At 34.2% G+C, this 25,380-nt stretch overlaps 1 protein-coding gene across 1 annotated transcript; it reads left to right on the plus strand.

Annotated features, from left to right (window-relative positions):
* Positions 1-7,569: 7,569 nt before the first annotated feature.
* On the plus strand, positions 7,570-8,224 carry LOC103488649 (histone H3.2). Its single transcript, XM_008447467.2, has one exon. The coding sequence runs from the start codon at positions 7,637-7,639 to the stop codon at positions 8,045-8,047; it is 411 nt and encodes a 136-aa protein (XP_008445689.1). The 5' UTR covers positions 7,570-7,636; the 3' UTR covers positions 8,048-8,224.
* Positions 8,225-25,380: the final 17,156 nt, after the last annotated feature.

A 25,380-nucleotide genomic window follows, 5' to 3' on the forward strand; every position in this document is an offset into this window, starting at 1 on the left:
CGCTTTTGGGGTTGAGATGTTTATTAAAAATGGATTGGAACATTCGAAGACGTTGAACATCATGGCTTGTCCTTGTTTAAAGTGCGTTAATGCAAAAACTTCATAGGTGAATACAATTAGAGATCACTTGTTTTTTAATGGCATCGATCAGAGTTATCAAGAATGGATTTTTCATGGTGAATCACTACCAATAAAGAGAAACAATAAAGTGTCTTTAGTAGTGTAAGAGAAGAAATTGACGAGGATGATGTTGATGACACAATTGGAATGTTTGAGGTTGCGCATAATTATTTTAATGATAAGTCAGAAAATTTTGAGGAACTAGTAGATGATGCCAAGAAACCATTATATCCTAATTGCACAAATTTGACCAAAATATCTACATTGATAAAGTTATATAATTTGAAAGCTAAATTTGGACGAAGTGATAAGAGTTTCACAAAGTTGTTACAATTAATTTGTGACATCTAACCTACTCCCAATGAATGCCCTACTTCTACTTATGAAGCAAAAAAGATTTTGTGTACTATTGGAATGAAGTACGAGAAGATTCATGCCTGTAAGAATGATTGTTGCTTGTTTAGGAAAGAACTTTCTGATGCAAATGTATGCCCCTCTTATGGTATGTTAAGATGGAAGATTCCTAAAAATTCAAAGGAGGTTAAGAATGCTCCAGTGAAAGTCATGTGGTATTTCTCCCCAATCCCAAGATTTGAAAGAATGTTTCGAAGCAAAGAAACATCAAGATTATTGACGTGGCATGCCAAAAAAAGAGAAGTGAATGATTTATTACAACATCCAAAAGATGCATTATTGTGGAAAAAAATAGACAACTTGTGGCTAGAGTTTTGATCGGAACCTAGAAATCTACATCTTGCTCTTTCCACAGGTGGGGTAAATCCGCATAGAGATCTTAGCAGTAGATATAGTTATTGGCCAATGATGCTAGTGACATACAACCTACCTCCATGGTTGTGTATGAAGCGCAAATTTTTTATGTTGACTGCACTAAAATCTGGTCCCAAACAACTGGAAAATGAAATAGATGTTTATTTAGCTTCGTTAGTTGATGATTTGAAAAAACTTTAGTATGATGGGGTGGAATGTTACGATGCATATCAAGATCAATGTTTCAGGCTAAAAGCTATTTTTATTATGGACCATTAATGATTTTCCTGTGTACGTATGACAACTTGTGTGGTTGTACCGTCAAAGGATATCAGGCATGTCCAATTTGTGGGGAGAAAATATCATCCATTTATTTGCCAAAAGGAAGGAAGATGGCATATATTGGACATCGCAAGTTTCTACTACGTCATCATCCATATAGGAAACAAAAGAAAGTTTTCAATGGTGCACAAGAATTAGAATTGGCTCTAGAACCATTGAGTGAGGAAGAAATTCTTATGCAAATAAGTAAGTACGAACACTCATTTGGTAAGAGAACTATCAACGAAAAGAATAGTGAAATGAGTTCTTCAAGAACTTATTGGAAGAAAAAATCTATATTTTTTTAGTTAGAATATTGGAAGTACCTTGATGTGCGACATAGTTTAAACGTGATGCATACTGAAAAGAATGTGTTTGCAAATCTCATTGATTCGACTATGCTTCTTCTTTAATGTTATATGTAAGAATACAATTGATACATCACACTTGAAAGGAAAATAAGAAGATGTAGTTGTTACTTTATGTCTATTAGAGAAGTATTTTCTGTTGGGTTTTATGTCCTAAACTCGTAGATAGTAAATATAATCAATTGACCATTATTAATAAAGTGTTTTATTATTATTATTTCAATAAGTGTTATTAATTATATTATTAGTTTTGTCTTAATAACCTAAATCCAATAAACTAACATCCTAAGTTTTTGGATGAGTCTTGAACAGTATGTAGAGACATACGGGGATCAATGTTTAAGATCAGCTTAAAGGGTCTATAGTATAAGGTTAAGGTTGGATACCTTATCCTGTTAACACTATGGATACAACTCACTTTGTATTTGATACAAACACATTGATCCAATGCGTTCATGTACGCGACATGCGAGTGAGGGTATCCTATGCAATGAGTTTGCATAAGACTGGACCACGAAATAGTAATCATTAGATGTAATTCCGTTAACTAGTTGGATTTCTATTTTATTAGGATGACCTAGGTGACTTAGTCTTAATCCTGAGTGTATTATGAACTCTTGTTTGCGAGGGATTGTCCTTTGATTTGTACGGGTGAGAGTGACCAGATTGCAGACTCAATATGCTTATCATTTTGGGGATAAGACCGAGTGGGGAGTTGGGAACATAATCACACAAGATGGAATTCACTCATTCCCACCTTTAAGATAAGTAGATAAGTGTTCCCTTAAATGGTGTCTCTGGGGCTTGAACAAAGGGTCCTACCCTCTCTATGGCACGAGAGGGGTTTCTATTTAGTGGTTGGACCATAAACAGGTAGTTCATTAGAGGAGCACTGGTATTTAAGGACTAGAAGTAACTCATGGGTAAAACAGTAATTTGACCCAGCTGGTGTTACGAACCCTTGTGAATAACTAACTTACTGGTATTGGTCTATATCCGTGGACACAGAAATATATCTCCAGTGAGAAGAGTTCAGCTGTGAGTCTTTAGTGGAGTGTACACACAGTTAACGAATATTGATTAATGTGATTAATGAGTTTAGCTAATTAATCTCATATCGTTGTAGCTTCTTATCTGTAGGTCCATTAGGTCCCCTTTCTAGCTCATAAAGAGTAATGTGATTTATTTATATTGGTTGTAATTTGAAATGTTCAAATTTACTTTGGAAATTAATATAATGTATATTGATACATTATAATATAATGTTTATATTTTAATTAGAATTTATTATATAAATTTAATTTTGGATATGATTCAAAATTAAATTACGAGAGAATAAAATATTTGAATGAGTTCAAATATTAGTTTAATGTGAATTAGATTCATATTAAAACTATAGGTTAAAATTTAATGGGTATGTGATACATATTAAAACTATAGGTACGAGAGAAATGTATCTTTGAATATGATTCAAATTTTGGATTAAATTATATAAGATATTTAATTTAGGAATTAATTGATTGGAGAATTAATTAATAGTTTAGTTTAATTTGATTTAATTAAATTTGATTTACTTAAATTAAAATTATAGGTTATGCGAGAGATATTCATTTAAATATGATTTAAATGAAATATTAATTAAATATGATTTAATTAATTATTAAATTAATTAATTATTAAATTAATTAATTATTTAATTTAATTAATTAATTTAATATTTATTTATTAAATTAATAGGGAATGTGGGTGGTTTTCCCACGTTCCTATTTATTCTCTCAACTTCTCACTTCTTCCAAAGAAAAGGGAATTTTTGCGTAACAAAACAGAAGGTAATTCTGCGACTCTCTCCCGTTCTCTCTGAAAAAAAAAATTATGTAAAGAAATTCCCTTAATCTAATTTGGTTCCCACAAACCATCTCAATCAGAGAATATGAAGGTTTCCAAGTGGTGGTGCCTCAAGTTGGTGTTTGGTAGATTCAGAGTCGTCAACGAGAGTAAGTTCTTCTTCTCTGTATTTTTTTCAAAGCATGTTTAGCCATGGAAATTAGTTTTGTAGTTTTGCCGATATATTTGGTATTTTTTAAGGTTTCAATTAAAATTGGGTCTCTGTATTTCTTCTTCTGTAAAGGGCTTTTTATCCCTTCATTTTCCACCATCATTTTTCACTATAATGGTACACCTTGTAGTGCATCTTACAAGAGAAATTGAATTTTGTGGACCTGTTCATCAAAGGTGGATGTATCCTTTTGAACGATATATAAAAGTCCTGAAAACTTATATGCGAAATAAAAATCGACCAAAAGGTTGTATGGTAGAAAATTACATTGTTGAAGAGGCTATAGAGTTCTGTTCTAAATTTAATTATTGCTAGAGTTAGTTTTATTGGCACTAGAAGAAATTTGTCCTTTAATGTCGGTTGGCAACCGATGTCTTTACTAGTGTTATTAAAGGCCTTTAATGTTGGTTGGGCTTTGATGTCGGTTTAAAAACGACATTAAAGGTCCTTTTAATGTCGGTGTAAAACTGACATTAAAGGCCTTAATGTTATTTTTCAACCAGCATCTTTGATAGTGTTATTGAAGTCCTTTAATGTCGGTTTGGCTTTGATGTCGGTTTAAAACCAACATTAAAGATCTCATAATGTCAGTTTAAAACCAACATTAAAGCCTTTTTTTGGGTCCGTTTTTACAAATTTATTTTTAATGAATTGTCCATCTTTTTATGACGCCAAATATTTAAAAACTGACATTATGGGTCATGTGAATAAATATTTTTTCTTACGCCAACACATAAATAAAATTAATATTCTTTTATAAACTATAATATTTTTCTTGTACATATGTATATGCAAAATAAAATCATAATATTGTGTTTATATATACATTCTACAATAGTACATAAAACAAGATCCTAATACAAGAATTAAATAAGAAATCATAAATACCTTCACAGTCTTCAACCTTTAACGATTGTTTATCTTTCTACCCGATCGTCTGGCTATCTACACAATCGCTTAACTTTCAATTCGATATGACTTCAATCATTCTACAAACAATATTTTATTTATGCTAGATTAAACTAAGAACATTAGCAAATGAGAAAGAGAAAACTATGCAGAATTCAAAGTAACAAAATAAAAAGGCATGTCATCTGATTTACTATATTTTGCAGTTAGGCCCCAGTAGCAAGCAAGCCAACATCTTTTAAGAACAACTTCTTCCTGAAATGAGAAATTATGAATTATTCCTCTCTAAATGCAAACTAACATAACAAGCTACTTTTAGTTTAAGTAAAGCAGGTATGAACCATTTCTTTTTTAGTCAAAATCATTCCTTGCATCATAGATCGAAGGGTTCCACATCATGTTCAACTCCATGAAGGTGTTGAACAACACTCATAGTCTCTTCTTTTGCTTTCTAATTCAAGTTAGAAATAAGAGATAACATTACTTTAAATCTATAAAAGATAAATATGTTTAATATTTTGGACATCATAAGGTTGCAATGAATATAACCTTAACTTCATATTCGAAGGATTCAATTTTCTTGTCCCTCCATCCTTTGATTGTTTTGCTTCTTTAAGTGCAAATCTCCTCACTTCATCCCCACCACTATCTATAACAAACCTCCTCCAGCTTATCCACAACAGATGCAGCCATCTCCTACTACCAATCACCACAACCTCTAAAAAACACATCCACAAACTTAAAACTTCGTGGTGTCCTTGGAACATTGAAGAAGTTCTTGAGGAGGTTCTACAAATGTTGAATTTCTTTTTCCTTTTCCTCCTTAGAACATGTTTAAGCTTTAGTTTTGTTTTTCTCTAAATTTTTTTGTTTTACAAATTGAATTTCATTTGCACAGCGTTCATACACTTTTGCTTTGGGTATTCTATTCCTTCAAATGAGGAGTGTTAGTTGCTTTATTACTGGTTTGATTGTCGTTTAATGTTATTCGTTAAAAAAATATATCAAACATAGTATCACACTTCATATACACCAAGAGAGAGGGTAAAATAGGAACAATAAATAACACACATCAAACATATATGAGGTTGTTTGGCCCTCAAATTATGATGGAGTGGAGTGGGCTATGTTTGGCCGAAGGTTTATTATAACTTGAGGATTAGGATTAGGATTATTATACTTATTCCTCTATTTCTTTTTTGTCACTATTCCTAACTCCTTCATTTTCTTCTCTTAAAACTATTTTTCACTCCCTCCATTTCTCCTTTTATCACTATTCCTTACTTCTCCAAGCGTTATTATATATTTCACAAATTTTAATTATGCCACAAAAAAATTCATCTAATGAATTTTGTTTGGAAAAATAAAAATTAGAAATACTTTGCTAAAATAACTTAGGAATATGGCTTGTTAGGAAAAATAAATTACGAAAAATATATTTGCAAAAATAACATAGTAAAAATTATTTAGGAAAAATATCTTAGAAAAATTTTCTTTCCAAAAATTTAGAAAAATTGTGTTAAACGGTTAATGCCTAAACATAATATGAAAAATCAATTGTGTTAAACTTAGGAAAAATAGTAATTCATTGTTTTATCAATTTATTTCAAGTTTTCAAAAAGGAAAAACAAACAAACTAGACAATCAACAACTTTTGTCAATGTTTGCTATAGAAATAAATAAACATATTAAAATTAAATATTGGTAATTAGTGAGGTAAAATGAAATACTTGTATTTTCATTGAATCAATTTTTTTAAAAGGTTTTATTTCTAAATAAATCAAAGGAATAATTTTTCAGGACAAAAATATGATTCTAGATTTTTTTATTAAAAATCTATTTTATGAAAAGATTTAGCATAAAACAAAATTTGAATAACCAATGTATCGTATGTTTGAAGAAGAAAAGATATGCAACATAATGAATTTTTTTAAGAAGACAATTTGTGTTATCAAAGAATGATAGCATGATAAAAGAAAAAAAATAATAAATTTCTAAAATAAAAAGAATAAATTTGTATCATACTTAAGAAAAATAAAGAATCAACGACAATATGACAAATGCTTTAAGAAAAAAATGACAGTATGGAAGTATATAGTGGTTAAAAGCATGCAAAAATTTGCAATTTTTAAATTTTTTTCACAAAATTAACAAACTTATAACTTCATTGAAAAATTATTTTTTTTAAAAAAAACACAAAGTAATGAAAAACACTAATAATTAAATCATGAAAATGAAGATTTAGTAATTAAACTTTCTCCTAAAATTATTTTTATGACATGTAATTAATGACTTACACAAAAAATGTAATTAAAGAAATAAACATCATAATTAACAAGATTTAATAAAACTAGTTGAAGAAAAATGTGTATTTCATGTACCATATATATGCATGGAAAAAAAAAGTGAAAAAACCAAGTTTGAAGCTAAATTTATTTAATGAACATTATAATTAACAAAATTTAATAAAATCAATTGAAGAAAAATGTGCCTTTCATGTACAGTATATAGACAAAAAAAGAATAGTGAAAAACTTAGATTATAATAATCCTCACCCAAACACAACTTATAATAACATAGAAAAATAATTTGCATTTAAAGTGCAAATTATTGTAATCTCATACAATTATAATATCTAGATTATTATAATTCACTTCTTCCCCAGACGTCCTCGGTATGTTTTGCCATTTTGAAAATACACTATCTATGAAATTGAAGTAATTTTAAGTTTTGATTAACATAACTCTTGGGGTGTTATTTGAAATTTCCCACTATCTTCTATTTTAAAAGGAAAAAAAGAAAACTAAACAAAATCTTTGGCGCCAAAACTTTTTTCTTCGTCCCTTTGTATAATTTTGGTTCCCTCTCCCAAATTTTTCTTCCGCCAAAAACACGGATCACGATCTGCGTGCTGAACTCAAAACAAAATCGCAATCGTCAACTCAAACACGAATCGACGGTCCAAAATCGCCCTGCAGAGCCCATAAACCCTTATAAATACTCCTCCCTGCCAAATCTAGTGATGCCATCAAAGTCTCACATATCCTTAACAATATTCAAATCTTGTTTCACAAGCTTCATCTCCAGAGCATCGATGGCTCGTACCAAACAAACAGCCCGTAAATCTACTGGCGGCAAGGCTCCTCGGAAGCAATTGGCTACTAAGGCCGCTCGAAAGTCGGCTCCGGCGACTGGAGGAGTAAAGAAACCCCACAGATTCAGGCCGGGGACAGTGGCACTAAGAGAGATCCGAAAGTATCAGAAGAGCACGGAACTTCTGATCCGAAAGCTTCCATTCCAAAGGCTAGTTAGAGAAATCGCTCAGGATTTCAAGACTGATCTTCGGTTCCAAAGCAGCGCTGTTTCGGCACTGCAGGAAGCGGCAGAGGCTTATCTTGTGGGATTGTTTGAAGATACTAACCTGTGTGCGATTCATGCTAAGAGAGTAACCATTATGCCTAAAGACATTCAATTAGCCAGACGGATTAGAGGCGAGAGAGCTTAGAGATCTACTGATGAATCATCATTTTGGCGTTTGATATGTAGAATCCTTGCGTAGTTCAATCTTGTCTAGTTCTTACTTATTTTTCTGGATCTTTTTGTTTCTTAGAAATGCAATCGTGTTTTATGGCAAGTTTGGTGTATGATTTAAATCTAATAGCTAATTTAATTTTTTCACCAATATGTTCTTTGTTGATTTTATCTTAGAGTTTTTATTGAAAATATTTTGAATATGGAACCGCTGAATGTTCAATTATTTTTTGTGTGACAACGTGGTGCGGAGAGGTCGAACTAATGATTTTGAATTTCATGCCCTTGCTTGCGTGGATATAAACATATTTGTAAATGAAGATTAAAATTAGGGATTTTTTTAGTTTATGACAAGTTATTCACATTTATTAATGTTATTCTACACAATAACATCTAATAATTGTTTATTAACATTAATCACACACACAAACAATTAATCACACATTTGTTAATGTGAATAACAATTAATCACACATTTGTTAATGTACAATTATTAATGACAAGTTATTCACATAATTTCGTAAATTACTAAATACATAAATGATCAATAATAAATGCTAAACAATAGCAATATATTTTAAATATAAACGATAAACATATACGATTCTGTATATTATATAAACGTTAATCATATATATAAACGATAAATTAATAAACAGTAAAAGATGATGAAAAAGTTTAAGTATACACGATCGTGTAGAGAAATTTCAACGATCGTTTATAAACGAAAATTTATAGAAACTTCAATAAACCGTAATTACAAAAATGCCATCGGAATAAAGAGGCTATAAAAAGGTGAAGGAACTTGATCAAATTTGTTCTTTCATCGTCTTCGTCGTCAATCATTTACATCTTGGTAACTACTTCAACAGAACTGTCACGATCGACGATCTGCCTTGCAAATACACTATCTATGAATCTATATTTATTTCGATCTATCTCCATCATCCATATATATCTAGCACCATCTATATTGCAGACAAAAAGGTTTGAGTTTATATTCATTTCGATCTATTGAGTCTATATTCATCTCGATCTATCTCGACCATTCACATATACGTACGACGATTTATATCGCATTCAAATATGCCTTAATCTATATTCATTTCGTTCAATCTATATCTATCACGATGTGTGCCACATACAAACATGTCTGTTTCTATACTGTTTGTATAATTTATATTAGTCTTCTTTTTTACAAATAGATGGTGAGCAAGAATCAACAAGCATCGTGTAGCAAATCAATAAGGTGTAAAGCAAAGACAGGAGAAAGTAAAGTAAAGAAAGAAAAAGGAAAAAAGGTAACAAACTAGAATGTGAATATCTGTACGTATAGTGTTGTATATTTCTGTATCTTTTTCTTTATAGCGCTCTGCATTTGTAAATTTGTTTAAACTTGCCCTTGTTTGAAACATACTATTTATTATGTCATTCAACATGTGAAACACTATCCAAATGACATTATTATGGAAAATGAACAAAAAAAATCTTAGAATTACTGTATACTATAGTTTAGAAACATTGAATCAGATCAAGTCAAAAATAGACAAAAGGATTCTATCTCAAGTTTTGACAAACAGCACTTTTGGCTAGTTCCTTAATATTAAAATGGTCAAAATACCAACACAATTCCTGAATTTTCTATTAAGAAAATAATGCCATAAAAAAAAACTAATGTCCTTGCTTTTAACTTCAATGGACATATAACAGAATTTGGGCTGAAAGACTTTTGTTTTGTGACTGGACTAAAAGGTCACAAATTCTCTGAGTTAAATCTAGGAGAAAGAAAAGAAAATGGTCTAAAGAATGCGCTTTTCCGTCATGATGATTTTATAACAATAAGAGATATAGAAAGAATTTTCAAAGCATTGTGCAATGAGGAAGACTCATTGAAAGAAAAACTAGTTAATCTCTATATCTTAAAAACATTTTTAATTCCCAAACAATAAAACAACCACATAAATCTCCTACATCTAGACATATTGGATAATGAATAAATCTTCAAAGGCTATCCATAGGGGAGGTTATCATACATCCTAACATATTAGTTCTTGAAAAAAGCATCCTAAGTGACAAGGATGCTGTATACTTTCAAGGATTTGCCCTAGCTTTAGTCTATTGGGCTTTTGAGAAAATACCAAGACTTTCCAATTTAGATGTTGGGTTTGGAAGAAAGCTTGCAAAGGAAGGACTACCAATTGTAACATGGGAATGTTTGGTAACAAGTGACTGAAGGATTCTAAACGTCGACGTTTTTTAATATGAAAATATAAGTAAACTTAAAGCATGCTTATATATACATCTATTCAGATAGATAATGAAAGATTTTCTATCCATCTTTATCTTAAATAGATGATGATATAAATCTATAACTTTTTATCAATGCTACTACTTTTTCACTAATAATGTAATATCATTTTATTTGTAGTTCTCTATGACACCTCTAGACTCATCAGAAGAAGAGTCTCAAACAATTTTGAGATATTTCAAAAATATTGAGAAGCAGGAAAGAAAAGAAAAAGTAAAGCAACAACCAAAAAAAAAAAAAAAAAAAGAGAAAGAAATGGAAAAAACAATGAAACAAATAAAATTTTAAATGAAATAAGTGAAATCAGAAAAAATTAAGAAAAAATAGAAACATAACAAATATTATTAAGACAATGAATAAAAGAAATAAAATGCATGTTGACAATGGTTATGACAAGCTTGGATGTAGCACCACCATCAGCCAAACTTCAACAACAACAGAATGAGAAAGAATGTGCATATACAAAAGTCGTGGAGAAAAATAGACCACCTACTTGTAGCCTTGATCTTCTTGATGATGATGAACATGTTAATACAATGGTGAAGTATGCAACAACAAATTGCCCTACGGTTAGTGCCTTATTCATTTTCCACTCCTTTGTTTTGTTTAATGTTCCTCACTTTCCAAATAAAATAAAACACGATTATATTGTTTCTTTTTCTTTACAGGAAACTGATGTTTTGGAAACACAAAGTAGCTTGGAAACAATAGCAACTACAAATTTAGAAACACCCAGAACACAAATATTGCTGAAGGTTTAACTCTTTTCCAAACAATAAAAATAACTCTATAGACAAATATACTTTATGTGCTTGCAGATAGATGAAGAAGACGAAAAAACAACTGACTTATTCATTTAGAAACACAAAAACCACACGTATTGACACAAGTTTTAATTTGTTTAATATACAACTGGTTTCACTAAAAACATAACTAAACGATCGTTTGACATAATTAAATGATCATTTAACATAACTAAATGACCGTTTAATATAACTAAATGATCGTTTAATATAATTTGTTAGAATTAGTAGGGCTTTGCCCTAGAGTACTTTTGGAAAGGATAAAATATAAGATTTTATTTCCTAAATATTTCCTAGATCTTTTCCTTTCTTATTCCTATTGTACTCTATTTATTCTCCCTTTGTACCTATTGTATTTTATTCATAAGAAAAATAATAAAAACTAAAGTATCGTGGTTTTTCTTTCGGTTCTCGGGTTTCCACGTAAGTCTCGGGTTGTTGTTAATGGCTTTCAATATGGTATCAGAGCAAAGTAATAACGAAACCTTAGAAAATAACCTAGGAGAAACCCAGATCGAAACTGAACCTGTCACTGCCGCCGCCGGAATCGCCGCCGCCATGGAGAAACTGCTCCAGAACCTACAGAAACCGCCGATCTACCCAACGGGAGTGGTTCCACATCTGTACGCGCCGCCGTCTGACCAGAAGATGATTCACACACCGCTCGTGTCCGGCGCGTGGGCCCACGCGTCGCCGCCGTTTCACGTCACCGCTCATCCCGTTCCCTTCTACGCGCAGTCGGATATCCAACCGTCAAACCGTTCCAGCCATCCGCATCCTCACGCGCCGCCTATGAGCTCCGGACAGCAACCCTCAACCGTAAATCTGTCAAATCAGTACAGTAAGTAGCAGCTGTACGTTGACTCTTTACAGCAACCGCTGTTTTCGGGTAACGAAATTGATCAACCCCAGAACATATCGGACATTGAAGCGGGCGAATCTTCAACGCATTCCAAACCAACCGAGTTGTTGATATATTCCAAGAACCCGGTAACTTCGTTCCCTAATTTACAGTCAAATTATATAACTGGCTCTTTGGGGAATTTTTTAGGTGAAAAATTAAATGATCAAAATTATTTTTCTTGGTCCTAATCAATAAAGATGTTCCTCGAAGGTCGACACCAGTTCGGCTTCTTAACTGGAGAGACTGTACGTCCTTCACCAGGAGACGCCTTGGAACGACTCTGGAAAGGAGAGGACTCACTTATTCGGTCCATGCTGATTAATAGTATGGAACCACAGATCGGCAAGCCTCTACTATATGCAGCCACAGCAAAAGATTTGTGGGATACAACTCAGACCCTTTACTCGAAACGATAGAATGCCTCTCTGTCACACCCCCTCCCGGACTACCTTCTACCTTAGACCGAAAGATGGCGTGAAACCGACAAACAACGCTTTTCTGTACCTGTATCTGTCGACTCTGCTTAAAACTTTCATGTGATGAACTTGCCAATCTAGTATATAAACTATTGTACATGCCACAAAACACAGCAAATCCTAGGCTAGTCAAACACAGCTAGTCAAACACATACATGAAGTGTACCTCAAAATTTACCGATTTCACGAGTAAACCTAAAGACACCTTAATCAAAATATAACCAAAAAAATTTACAAAACTACAGCTCCTAAAGCTTATACAAACTGTGGAGTATCTATAACATACAAGGGTGTATATACATCACAACACAACAGACTCTATGCCCAACTCAAAACACGTATTGGCAATCGATAATGAAGCTTCCGCAGACTAAGGCAGTCTATCAGGCACCGAGAACTCGATCTCTACCTGGAAAATGGGTAAAACATTTTGGAAAGGGTGAGCTATGAAGCTCAGTGAGTGACTCGGTTTAAAACTATGAATTTAAAGATAAGAGCACGTGAAAACTTTACACATATAAATCTGTTTATACAAGTCGTAAATGTAAATGTGTAGTAGTAAGAATAGATTCCTTAAATACTCAGCATGTTCATCATTGAAATCTAGCAAGGCATATCAAGTATATCGAAGCATTTTAACTAACATGACGAATCTACGTTGTGTAGGGTACACCTAGTACAACAACGTTTACAAGCACTACGATGTAGTGGGGCCCGCCCAGCACTCCCATCGTCTTTGTCGTAGTGGGGCCCGCCCAACACTCACGACAGCCTCGTTGTTACGGAGTACACTCAACGTCAACAACGGAATCTAACCAGTGTGCACACGATAATCTCTAGCCTCAGGCTCAAGATCTCAGTCATGTAGTTAATGAAAATTTCATAAATCATCTTAAAATATTAAAACATGCCTGCTTATAAATTTTACACAATGCTCGAACTTTACTCAGCTCTTTCGTGGAAAATTGTAGTTCTTAAAACAAAACTTCATACTAATTCATGCTTTGCTTAAAATATTGTGGTTTAAATACTTTCCAAACATTTAATATCTACGTGCTAGCATAAATTTCTTTAAGAAATCTAGTCTCCAAATGTATACTTAAAAATAGTCATGAAATTCAAATACCTTTCATGGCTTTGTAACAAACATTTATCGCATTCAATCATAATAACAATTATGGAAAATATTTCAAAGTTGGTTTTGTCACTCACAGTCTTGGGTTAGATCCTTGGTCTATAAGCTCGGTTTAATTCTTCTCGGCCTGCCAACAACCCAACCGAGTATTAAAACTCTAAACATTCTGGTTTCCTCAAGATATACATAACATGTCGCACCAAAGATGACGCTCACGAAAACAAAGCTTAAGAAATAAAATCCTATTTCAACAATTCTCTAAAATTTCCAGATTTCTAACATAAACTTCAAAGGACTATAACTTTCTCGATACTTAACCAAAATGAGTGTTCTTTATATCCAAATATTCATTTTGAGATCCTCTAAAACTTACCTGAAGACATATAAATCTGATTCCCCGTGCATAAACACATATAACCCTCAAAACAGAACCACTTCCAGAATCGCGCGCACACGACCTCTTTAACTTGTCCCTACAATTTAACTGATTTTTAGTCGTTTTTGGTTTACAATATCTTCATGAACGTTGTAGTAAATTGAATAAGCTTTCCAACCATACTAAATAGAGATTCTAACTCCACCGATACACTCTGAAATACAAGAAAAACCAGAGACCTCCTGATTTCGAGTGAAAACCAACTGCCCTGTTTTCTTCATCAAAAAGAACCAAATGAATATCCGAATTTGCTCCAACGTTCTTCATAAAGTTTGTTTGAAAATGAGTTAAGTTTCAGTAAATGTAAAGCTCACCTCTTAATTCCTTTTGAAGAGTTCAAACCGAATTAAAAACCAGTGATGTGCAGAATGAACTAAAATTCAGCCATGGTTACACTTTACTTGAGTTCTCCTCCTCTTCTTCAACCTCAAAATTCTAGTAAAATTTCTCTTCTTCTTCCAAACTCTCTCTTAGAAGTTCTCTGCAAATTGAAGAAGGAAAAAGAAAACAAAAAAATGGAAGTTGGATGTCTTCAAAAATCTTGGCTGTGAAGGGAAGAGAAGAAGAAGAAGAAAAGAAAAAATGAAATTTTCTTCTCCTTTTCTTCTTTTTATCCTTTCTTTTCTTTCTTTTCTTTACTTTATTTAATAAAACTATTTAATATATATATATATATATATATATATATATATATATCTATATATTTACAATTAATTTCCATTTTCTTTTTCTTTTTTTTTTTCTTTCCACATTTAAAGAAATTAAACCAAGAAAATATCGGGTTTACACTCTCGGTTATATACACTGCGAAAACAGGTCCATAATTGCAAACAAGGGACCCTGGACGTAACTACCTATTTTAACAAGCTCTCTCTCCTCTGGCAAGAGATGGATTTGTGCAGAGAGACAGTTTGGGACACACCAAATGACAGTACACAATATGCTAAACTTGAAGAGGCTGACCGTGTTTATGACTTCCTTGCAGGACTTAATCCCAAATTTGATAATGTTTGTGGTCGTATACTCGGACAAAGACCTCTTCCCTCCCTAATGGAAGTTTGTTTTGAAGTCCGGCTGGAAGAGGATCGCACTAATGCCATGGGTGTATTGACTACCCCTACCATTGACTCCGCTGCCTTTAGCGCTCGGTCCTCAAATCATGATAGTGACAAGAATAATGGGAAGTCAATTCCTGTGTGTGAGCACTGCAAGAAACAATGGCACACCAAGGATCAGTGTTGGAAACTCCACGGTCGTCCCCCAGGAGGTAAGAAACGGTCCTCCAATGAGAAACAGAACTCAGGACGTGCCTACATTAGTGAGACTACACCTGCTAGGACTTCTCAATCAACTGATCCTACTGCGAGCTAGACCAAGACTCCGACTCTAGGTGCCATTGCTCAGTCAGGTATGCCTCAGTCCGTTGGGCTTATTAGCGTTGATAGGAAGAATCCATGGATCTTAGACTCGGGGGCTACAGATCACTTGACAGGTTCTTCGGAACACTTTATCTCATATACCCCGTGTGCCGGTAATGAAAAAATCCGAATAGCCGATGGGTCTCTAGCTCCGATCACTGGCAAAGGACAAATAGTTCCCTTTGACGGTTTTGCTCTCCAGAATGTTTTACATGTCCCTAAATTGTCTTACAATTTGTTATCTATAAGCAAGATCACTCGTGAGTTGCATTGTAAAGCTATCTTCTTACCTGAATCGGTTTATTTTCAGGACATGAGCTCGGGGAGGACGATTGGCACTACCTGGCATAGCAGGGGACTTTACATCCTTGATGATGATACCTCATGTAGTAGTTTGTCTAGGGTTAGTTTACTGTCATCCTACTTTAGCACTTCTGAACAAGACTGTATGTTGTGGCATTTTCGACTGGGCCACCCAAACTTTACATATATGCAATATTTATTTCCCCACCTTTTTTCTAAACTTGATATCTCTTCTCTATCTTGTGATGTGTGTATCCGGGCTAAACAACATCGAGTCTCTTTTCCCTTACAACCATATAAACCTACACAACCGTTTAACCTCATCCATAGTGACGTTTGGGTTCCTTCCAAGGTCACCACCTCCTCGGGAAAGCGGTGGTTTGTAACTTTCATTGATGACCATACTCGTCTTACCTGGGTCTACCTTATCACAGATAAATCCGAGGTTCCATCCATTTTCCAAAACTTCTATCATACTATCAAAACACAATTTCATACAAAAATTGCAATTCTTCGAAGTGATAATGGTCGAGAATTCCAAAACCATAACCTTAGTGAATTTCTAGCCTTCAAGGGGATTGTTCACCAAACCTCATGTGCCTACACTCCTCAACAAAATGGAGTGGCCGAACGAAAAAACCGACACCTTGTGGAAGTAGCCCGTTCACTTATGCTTTCCACTTCCCTTCCATCATACCTGTGAGGAGATGCTATTCTTACAGCCGCTCACTTAATCAATAGAATGCCTTCTCGTATCCTCCACCTTCAGACTCCCTTAGATTGTCTTAAGGAGTCTTACCCCTCTACTCGTCTTGTTTCTGAGGTTCCTCTTCGTGTGTTTGGGTGCACCGCCTATGTCCATAATTTCGGCCCTAATCAGACCAAATTTACCCCTCGGGCTCAGGCCTGTGTGTTTGTTGGATATCCCCTTCACCAACGCGGTTATAAATGTTTTCACCCGCCGTCTAGGAAATACTTTGTCACTATGGACGTTACTTTCTGTGAAAACCGACCCTACTTTCCTGTTAGCCATCTTTAGGGGGAGAATGTGAGTGAAGAGTCTAACAACACCTTTTGAATTTGTTGAACCTACTCCTATTACCGTGTCTGACATTGATCCTCATCCCATAATCTTACCCACAAACCAAGTTCCCTGGAAAACATATTATAGGAGGAATCTCAGAAAGGAAGTTGGGTCCCCTACTAGTCAACCACCGGCTCCAGTCCAAGATTTCGAACCTCCTCGAGACCAAGGTATGGAAAACCCTACAAAACCTTGTACTAATAATACAATGAGTGAGAATGACAAGTCTGATGTTGCTGTTCTTGAAAATATGGAAGAAAAGAACCGTGATGATGAGACTGAGGTTAGAATAGAAACCAGTAACGATGAAGCTGAACAGGGTCATACAAGGAAACTTAATGAGTATGATCCCTCTCTTGACATTCCAATTGCATTGAGAAAAGGTACCAGATCATGCACTAAACATCCCATTTGCAACTATGTTTCCTATGATAATCTCTCTCCACAGTTTAGAGCGCTTACAGCAAGCCTTGACTCTACCATAATACCGAAAAATATCTACACTGCTCTAGAGTGTCCTGAATGGAAGAATGCTGTTATGGAAGAGATGAAGGCTCTCGAAAAGAATAGAACTTGGGAGATCTGTGCTCTACCCAAGGGACATAAAACTGTAGGATACAAATGGGTATTCTCTCTCAAATACAAAGCAGATGGTACGCTTGATAGACACAAGGCAAGGTTAGTGGCAAAGGGATTCACTCAGACCTATGGTATTGACTATTCAGAAACTTTTTCTCCAGTTGCTAAATTGAATACTGTTAGAGTCCTGCTATCTGTTGCTGTGAACAAAGATTGGCCTCTATACTAGCTGGATGTTAAGAATGCTTTTTTGAATGGAGACCTTGTGGAGGAAGTCTACATGAGCCCCCCAGCAGGATTTGAAGCCCAATTTGGTCAGCAGGTGTGTAAACTCCAAAAATCTCTATATGGTCTGAAACAGTCTCCGAGAGCATGGTTTGACAGATTCACTACCTTTGTCAAGTCCCAAGGGTACAGTCAAGGGCACTCTTACCATACTTTATTTACAAAGGCTTCCAAGACAGGAAAGATTGCTATTCTAATAGTGTATGTGGATGACATTGTTTTGACTGGAGATGATCAAACGGAAATCAGTCAACTAAAGCAGAGAATGGATGATGAATTTGAAATCAAAGATTTGGGAAATCTGAAATATTTCCTTGGAATGGAGGTGGCTAGATCAAAAGAAGGTATTTCCGTGTCTCAGAGAAAATACATCCTTGATTTGCTAACCGAGACAGGTATGTTGGGATGTCGTCCTGCTGATACTCCTATTGAATTCAACTGTAAACTAGGAAACTCTGATGATCAAGTTCTAGTTGATAAAGAACAATATCAGCGCCTTGTAGGTAAATTAATTTACTTATCCCATACTCGTCCTGATATTTCCTTTGCTGTGAGTGTTGTCAGTCAGTTTATGCAGGCTCCCTATGAGAAACATATGGAAGCTGTTAACAGAATCCTGAGATACTTGAAAAATACACCTGGTAAAGGGTTGATGTTTAGAAAAACAAATAGAAAGGCCATTGAGGCATATACTGACTCAGATTGGGCAGGATCTGTTATTGATAGAAAGTCTACCTCCGGTTATTGTACCTTTGTTTGGGGCAATCTTGTAACTTGGAGGAGTAAGAAGCAAAGTGTTGTGGCCAGGAGCAGTGCTGAGGCTGAATACAGAGCTATGAGTCTGGGAATATGTGAGGAAATTTGGCTCCAGAAAGTCTTGTCAGATCTTCATCAGGAATGTGAGACACTATTGAAGCTTTTTTGTGATAATAAAGCCGCTATTAGTATTGCTAACAACCCAGTTCAACATGATAGAACTAAACATGTTAAGATTGATCGACATTTCATCAAAGAAAGACTTGACAGTGGAAGCATATGCATTCTGTACATTCCTTCAAGCCAACAGATTGTTGATGTTCTTACCAAGGGGCTTCTCAGACCACATTTCGACCTTTGCGTTAGCAAGTTGAGACTCATTGATATTTACCTCCCAACTTGAGGGGGAGTGTTAGAATTAGTAGGGCTTTGCCCTAGAGTACTTTTGGAAAGGATAAAATATAAGATTTTATTTCCTAAATATTTCCTAGATCTTTTCCTTTCTTATTCCTATTGTACTCTATTTATTCTCCCTTTGTACCTATTGTATTTTATTCATAAGAAAAATAAGAAAAACTAAAGTATCGTGTTTTTTCTCTCGGTTCTCGGATTTCCACGTAAGTCTTGGGTTGTTGTTAATGGCTTTCAATATAATTAAACGATCTTTATATTGCATGTCTGTCTACATTTTGTTGCACAATCATTTTGACAGCACATTCTCTTTTTACATTCAGATAATTGAATTTAAAGATGGAGAAAAAGAAGAAGAAGTTGAAAATAGGAGGAGCCAGGAAGACAAAACAAAACAAAGCCAGATTCAATTGGAAAATATTGTAATCGTTGAAGAAAATAATATGGAAAAACAAGGGGAAGAAAATACAAAAGATACAACAAAAGGAAAACAAAAGTTGATTGATGAAGATGAATTTGATAATAACGAAATTGAAACTGAACAAGAAATTGACACTAATAGCAGTCAAGAACCACAAGAAGAAATTGACACTGATAGCAGTGAAGAACCAAAAGATCAACTTGAAACAAAAGGAAACAAGAGAGAAATTAAAGAAATGCAAAAGGAAAATAATGTTACTCAGCAAAAAAAGACAAAAGTCTCAACACAAGGAGAAAGCAGCAAGAGAAACAAAAGAAGAATGTCAACTCAAGAATACATTGATACTGGCCCATCCTTCGACTTACAAATTTCTCAATATTTTAGAGATGATTTATAATCTTTGTAAAGCTTCAAATCATTAAATTTAATTTTAAAAAATTTCTTTATTTTATACTTGAGAAATTCGTATTCCATTTCACTCTGTATATCCTACACTATCTTGTAAAACATACAAAGGGATCAATTAAATTTATTACCACGATCGTTGATATTCAACACTACCATCGTTTAACCGCGTATATACATATTCGCTTAAATAATATACTACACGATCGCGTAAATCTTACATCTTATAAATGATATCCTACACGATCGTTTAGTTGTACAACATCATCGTTTAACATTATATGTTCTTCCAATCGTTTAACAACGCGATCAATTACATTTTTTAAAAGATCGTTTTGACTTAATTAAACGATCGTTTAAATATATATATATATTAAACACTAAAGAACGCGATTGAACAATTTAAAAAAAGTATGCAAATTTACAACATTACCCCTTTGGTAAAACAACCAATATATACGTTTTGCCTTCTTCATTTTCCGTCACTTTGCAATACACAAATGCATTGATCACTCAGTGTAAACCCGATATTTTCTTGGTTTAATTTCTTTAAATGTGGAAAAAAAAAAGAAAAAAAAATGGAAATTAAGTGTAAATATAAATATATATATTTATATATTAAATAGTTTTATTAAATTAATTAAAGAAAAGAAAGAAAATAAAGGACAAAAAGAAGAAAAGGAGAAGAAAATTTCATTTTCTCTTTTCTTCTTCTTCTTCTCTTCCCTTCACCGCCAAGTTTGAAGACATCCAAGTTCCCTTTATTCTTTTGTTCTTTTTCCTTCTTCAATTTGCAGAGAACTTCTAAGAGAGAGTTTGGAAGAAGAAGAGAAATTTTACTAGAATTTTTAGGTTGAAGAAGAGGAGGAGAACTCAAGCAAAGTGTATCAATGGCTGAATTTTAGTTCATTCTGCACATCACTGGTTTTTAATTCGGTTTGAACTCTTCAAAAGGAATTAAGAGGTGAGATTTACATTTTCTGAAAGTTAACTCATTTTTAAACAAACTTTATGAAGAACGTTGGAGCAAATTCGGATTTTCATTTGGTGCTTTTTGATGAAGAAAACAGGGCAGTTGGTTTTCACTCGAAATCAGGAGGTCTTTGGTTTTTCTTGTATTTCAGAGTGTATCGGTGGAGGTAGAATTTCTATTTGGTATGGTTGGACAGCTTATTCAATTTACTACAACTTTCATGAAGCAATTGTAAACCAAAAACGACTAAAAATTGGTTAAATTGTAGGAACAAGTTAAAGAGGTCGTGTGCGCGCGATTCTGGAAGTGGTTCTGTTTTGAGGGTTATATGTGTTTATGCACGGGGAATCAGATTTATATGTCTTCAGGTAAGTTTTAGAGGATTGCAAAATGAAGAGTTTGATATAAAGAACACTCATTTTGGTTAAGTATTGAGAAAGTTATAGTTCTTTGAAGTTTATGTTAGAAATCTGGAAATTTTAGAGAATTGTTGAAATAGGATTTTATTTCTTAAGCTTTGTTTTCGAGCGTCATCTTTGGTGCGACATGTTATGTATATCATTAGGAAACCAGAATGTTTAAGGTTTTAATACTCGGTTGGGTTGTTGGCAGGCCGAGAAGAATTAAACCGAGCCTATAGACCAAGGATCTAGCCCAAGACTGTGAGTGACAAAACCAACTTTGAAATATTTTCCATAACTGTTATTATGATTGAATGCGATAAATGTTTATTTACGAAGCCATGAAAGGTATTTGAATTTCATGACTATTTTCAAGTATACATTTGGAGACTAGATTTCTTAAAGAAATTTATGCTAACACGTAGATATTAAATGTTTGGAAAGTATTTAAACCACAATATTTTAAGCAAAGCATGAATTAGTATGAAGTTTTGTTTTAAGAACTACAATTTTCCACGAAAGAGCTGAGTAAAGTTCGAGCTTTGTGTAAAATTTATAAGCAGGCATGTTTTAATATTTTATGATGATTTATGAAATTTTCATTAACTACATGACTGAGATCTTGAGCCTGAGGCTAGAGATTACCGTGTGCACACTGGTTAGATTTCGTTGTTGACGTTGAGTGTACTCCGTAACAACGATGCTGTCGTGAGTGCTGGGCGGGCCCCACTACGACAAAGACGATGGGAGTGCTGGGCGGGCCCCACTACATCGTAGTGCTTGTAAACGTTGTTGTACTAGGTGTATCCTACACAACGTAGATTCGTCATGTTAGTTAAAATGCTTCGATATACTTGATATGCCTTGCTAGATTTCAATGATGAACATGCTGAGTGTTTAAGGAAGCTATTCTTACTATTACACATTTACATTTACGACTTGTATAAATAGATTTATATGTGTAAAGTTTTCACGTGCTCTTATCTTTAAATTCATAGTTTTAAATCGAGTCACTTAGTGAGCTTCATAGCTCACCCTTTCCAAAATGTTTTACCCATTTTCCAGGTAGAGATCGACTTCCCGGTGCCTGATAGACTGCCTTAGTCTGCGGAAGCTTCATTATCGATTGCCAGTACGTGTTTTGAGTTGGGCATAGAGTCTGTTGTGTTGTGATGTATTCACACCCTTGTATGTTATAGATACTCCACAGTTTGTATAAGCTTTAGGAGCTGTAGTTGTGTAAATTTTGTTGGTTATATTTTGATTAAGGTGTCTTTAGGTTTACTCGTGAAATTGGTAAATTTTGAGGTACACTTCATGTATGTGTTTGACTAGCTGTGTTTGACTTGCCTAGGATCCGATGTGTTTTGTGGCATGTACAATATTTTATATACTAGATTGGCAAGTTCATACAGGAAAGTTTTAAGCAGAGTCGACAGATACAGGTACAGAATAACGTTGTACGTCGGCTTCACGCCATCTTTCGGTCTAAGGTAGCAGGTAGTCCGGGAGGGGGTGTGACACTCAGCATTTCATCTCAAAGATTTCCAATTCCATTCTTCTCTTAGTCAATTTTTCTCTTCAACGTCAAAAGGTATTTTGCTGCACTTTTCCTACTATAATATTTCTCTCAGTTCCAAGAACTTTTCTCTTCACGTTATTACACTTTTCCTTCTTTATATTTCAAATGTTTCGACTTCTATCTTGAAAAACTATAGTTCAGTTCTTAAATTCTTATTCTCAATAGTTTAGGTTTTCAGATTTGTTTAAACTTCTATTCTTCAGATTGATAAATGTTTCAATTTATTATTACTTTCTGTTTGGATTGAACGATCTGTTACATCAAGTAAACGATCGTTTGATTTTAGAGCTTATGGTTTAGTTTTTTTATAAACGATCGTGTACATAACGAAAGTATACTATGATCATTATTTTCAGGATGGCTGTACCTAGTGACAAGTATTTCCCTGCAATTGTCTTATGCCAAGTGCACAAGATTGACAGTCTTATTAAGGATAAATTGACCAAAGAACAGCTGCAGATGTTCGACAAAACAATATTTGGTCCATTACTGAATGTCAACATGGTCTTCAACGGCCAACTAATCCATCACTTCTTGCTAAGGCAGATACCTGAAGAAGCCAACGCAAATGGAATATGTTTTTCTATTTTGGGGAAGAATGTCCGTTTCACCCAAAATGAATTCAACATCATAACCGGGTTGTGGCCAACCAGAGTAACATTGGAGAAAGACTGTGATAATAAGCGCCTACAGACCCTTCTATTTGGATAAGAGAACAAGAAAATAATAACGTGCTTGGAACTTGAATACAACCATTGTATGTTGCTGATAGTATTTCTCTGTAATAAAACTCAGATACATAAGAATCGATATCCAAATTAAGCATTCATAGAACATCAAGAGCATGTGCATAAGGAATTTCTTCAACATCCCATACTCGGCAACTACAACATCCCACATTTAGCTTCACAATAAACTGTTGATTTCCATCCGTTACTTGGTATTCAGTTGTACTTATTGGATCAACCTAACATATAACACAAATAAAGACAATTTATAACATAATAAGAAATAGATTCCAATCTCTGTATGCATCAGATATATATAGATATTAATCTATCAGTGCCTATCTGAGACAGGAACAGATAAATTGCTATCTTTATCTATGGGATAGACAAAGATAGCAATTTATCTCTAAGATAGCAATCTATCTCTAATTGTTCTAGATAATAAATAAATAAATAAATAAATAAATAAATATTTTTTTTTACCAATAATCTTCTCGAATTTTCATGTGCTCACCTCTCGCCTTTCACGTGAAGTTACTCATCTCTTTCTTCCCTAGTTGTATAGCGTTGGTCGAAGCTGCCGTTGTGGAGCTCACTCTTTTGTTCACTTGTACATTGTTGGTCGTAGCTGTCACGCATTGATCGTCGGTGATGCAAGGCAAACATCGTTTGTCACACCCCCTCCCAGACTACCTGCTACCTTAGACCGAAAGATGGCGTGAAGCCGACGAACAATGCTTTTCTGTACCTGTATCTGTCGACTCTGCTTAAAATTTTTATGTGATGAACTTGCCAATCTAGTATATAAACTATTGTACATGCCACAAAGCACAGCGGATCCTAGGCTAGTCAAACACATACATGAAGTGTACCTCAAAATTTACCGATTTCACGAGTAAACCTAAAGACACCTTAATCAAAATATAACCAACAAAATTTACACAACTACAGCTCCTAAAGCTTATACAAACTGTGGAGTATCTATAACATACAAGGGTGTGAATACATCACAACACAACAGACTTCATGCCCAACTCAAAACACGTACTGGCAATCGATAATGAAGCTTCCGCAGACTAAGGCAGTCTATCAGGCACCGGGAAGTCGATCTCTACCTGGAAAATGGGTAAAACATTTTGGAAAGGGTGAGCTATGAAGCTCAGTGAGTGACTCAGTTTAAAACTATGAATTTAAAGATAAGAGCACGTGAAAACTTTACACATATAAATCTGTTTATACAAGTCGTAAATGTAAATGTGTAATAGTAAGAATAGCTTCCTTAAATACTCAGCATGTTCATCATTGAAATCTAGCAAGGCATATCAAGTATATCGAAGCATTTTAACTAACATGACGAATCTACGTTGTGTAGGGTACACCTAGTACAACAACGTTTACAAGCACTACGATGTAGTGGGGCCCGCCCAGCACTCACGACAGCATCGTTGTTACGGAGTACACTCAACGTCAACAACAAAATCTAACCAGTGTGCACACGGTAATCTCTAGCCTCAGGCTCAAGATCTCAGTCATGTAGTTAATGAAAATTTCATAAATCATCATAAAATATTAAAACATGCCTGCTTATAAATTTTACACAAAGCTCGAACTTTACTCAGCTCTTTCGTGGAAAATTGTAGTTCTTAAAACAAAACTTCATACTAATCCATGCTTTGCTTAAAATATTGTGGTTTAAATACTTTTCAAACATTTAATATCTACGTGCTAGCATAAATTTCTTTAAGAAATCTAGTCTCCAATTGTATACTTGAAAATAGTCATGAAATTCAAATACCTTTCATGGCTTCGTAAATAAACATTTATCGCATTCAATCATAATAACAGTTATGGAAAATATTTCAAAGTTGGTTTTGTCACTCACAGTCTTGGGCTAGATCC

Source organism: Cucumis melo, chromosome 3 (assembly GCF_025177605.1).
Source record: "Cucumis melo cultivar AY chromosome 3, USDA_Cmelo_AY_1.0, whole genome shotgun sequence".
NCBI lineage: Eukaryota > Viridiplantae > Streptophyta > Magnoliopsida > Cucurbitales > Cucurbitaceae > Cucumis > Cucumis melo.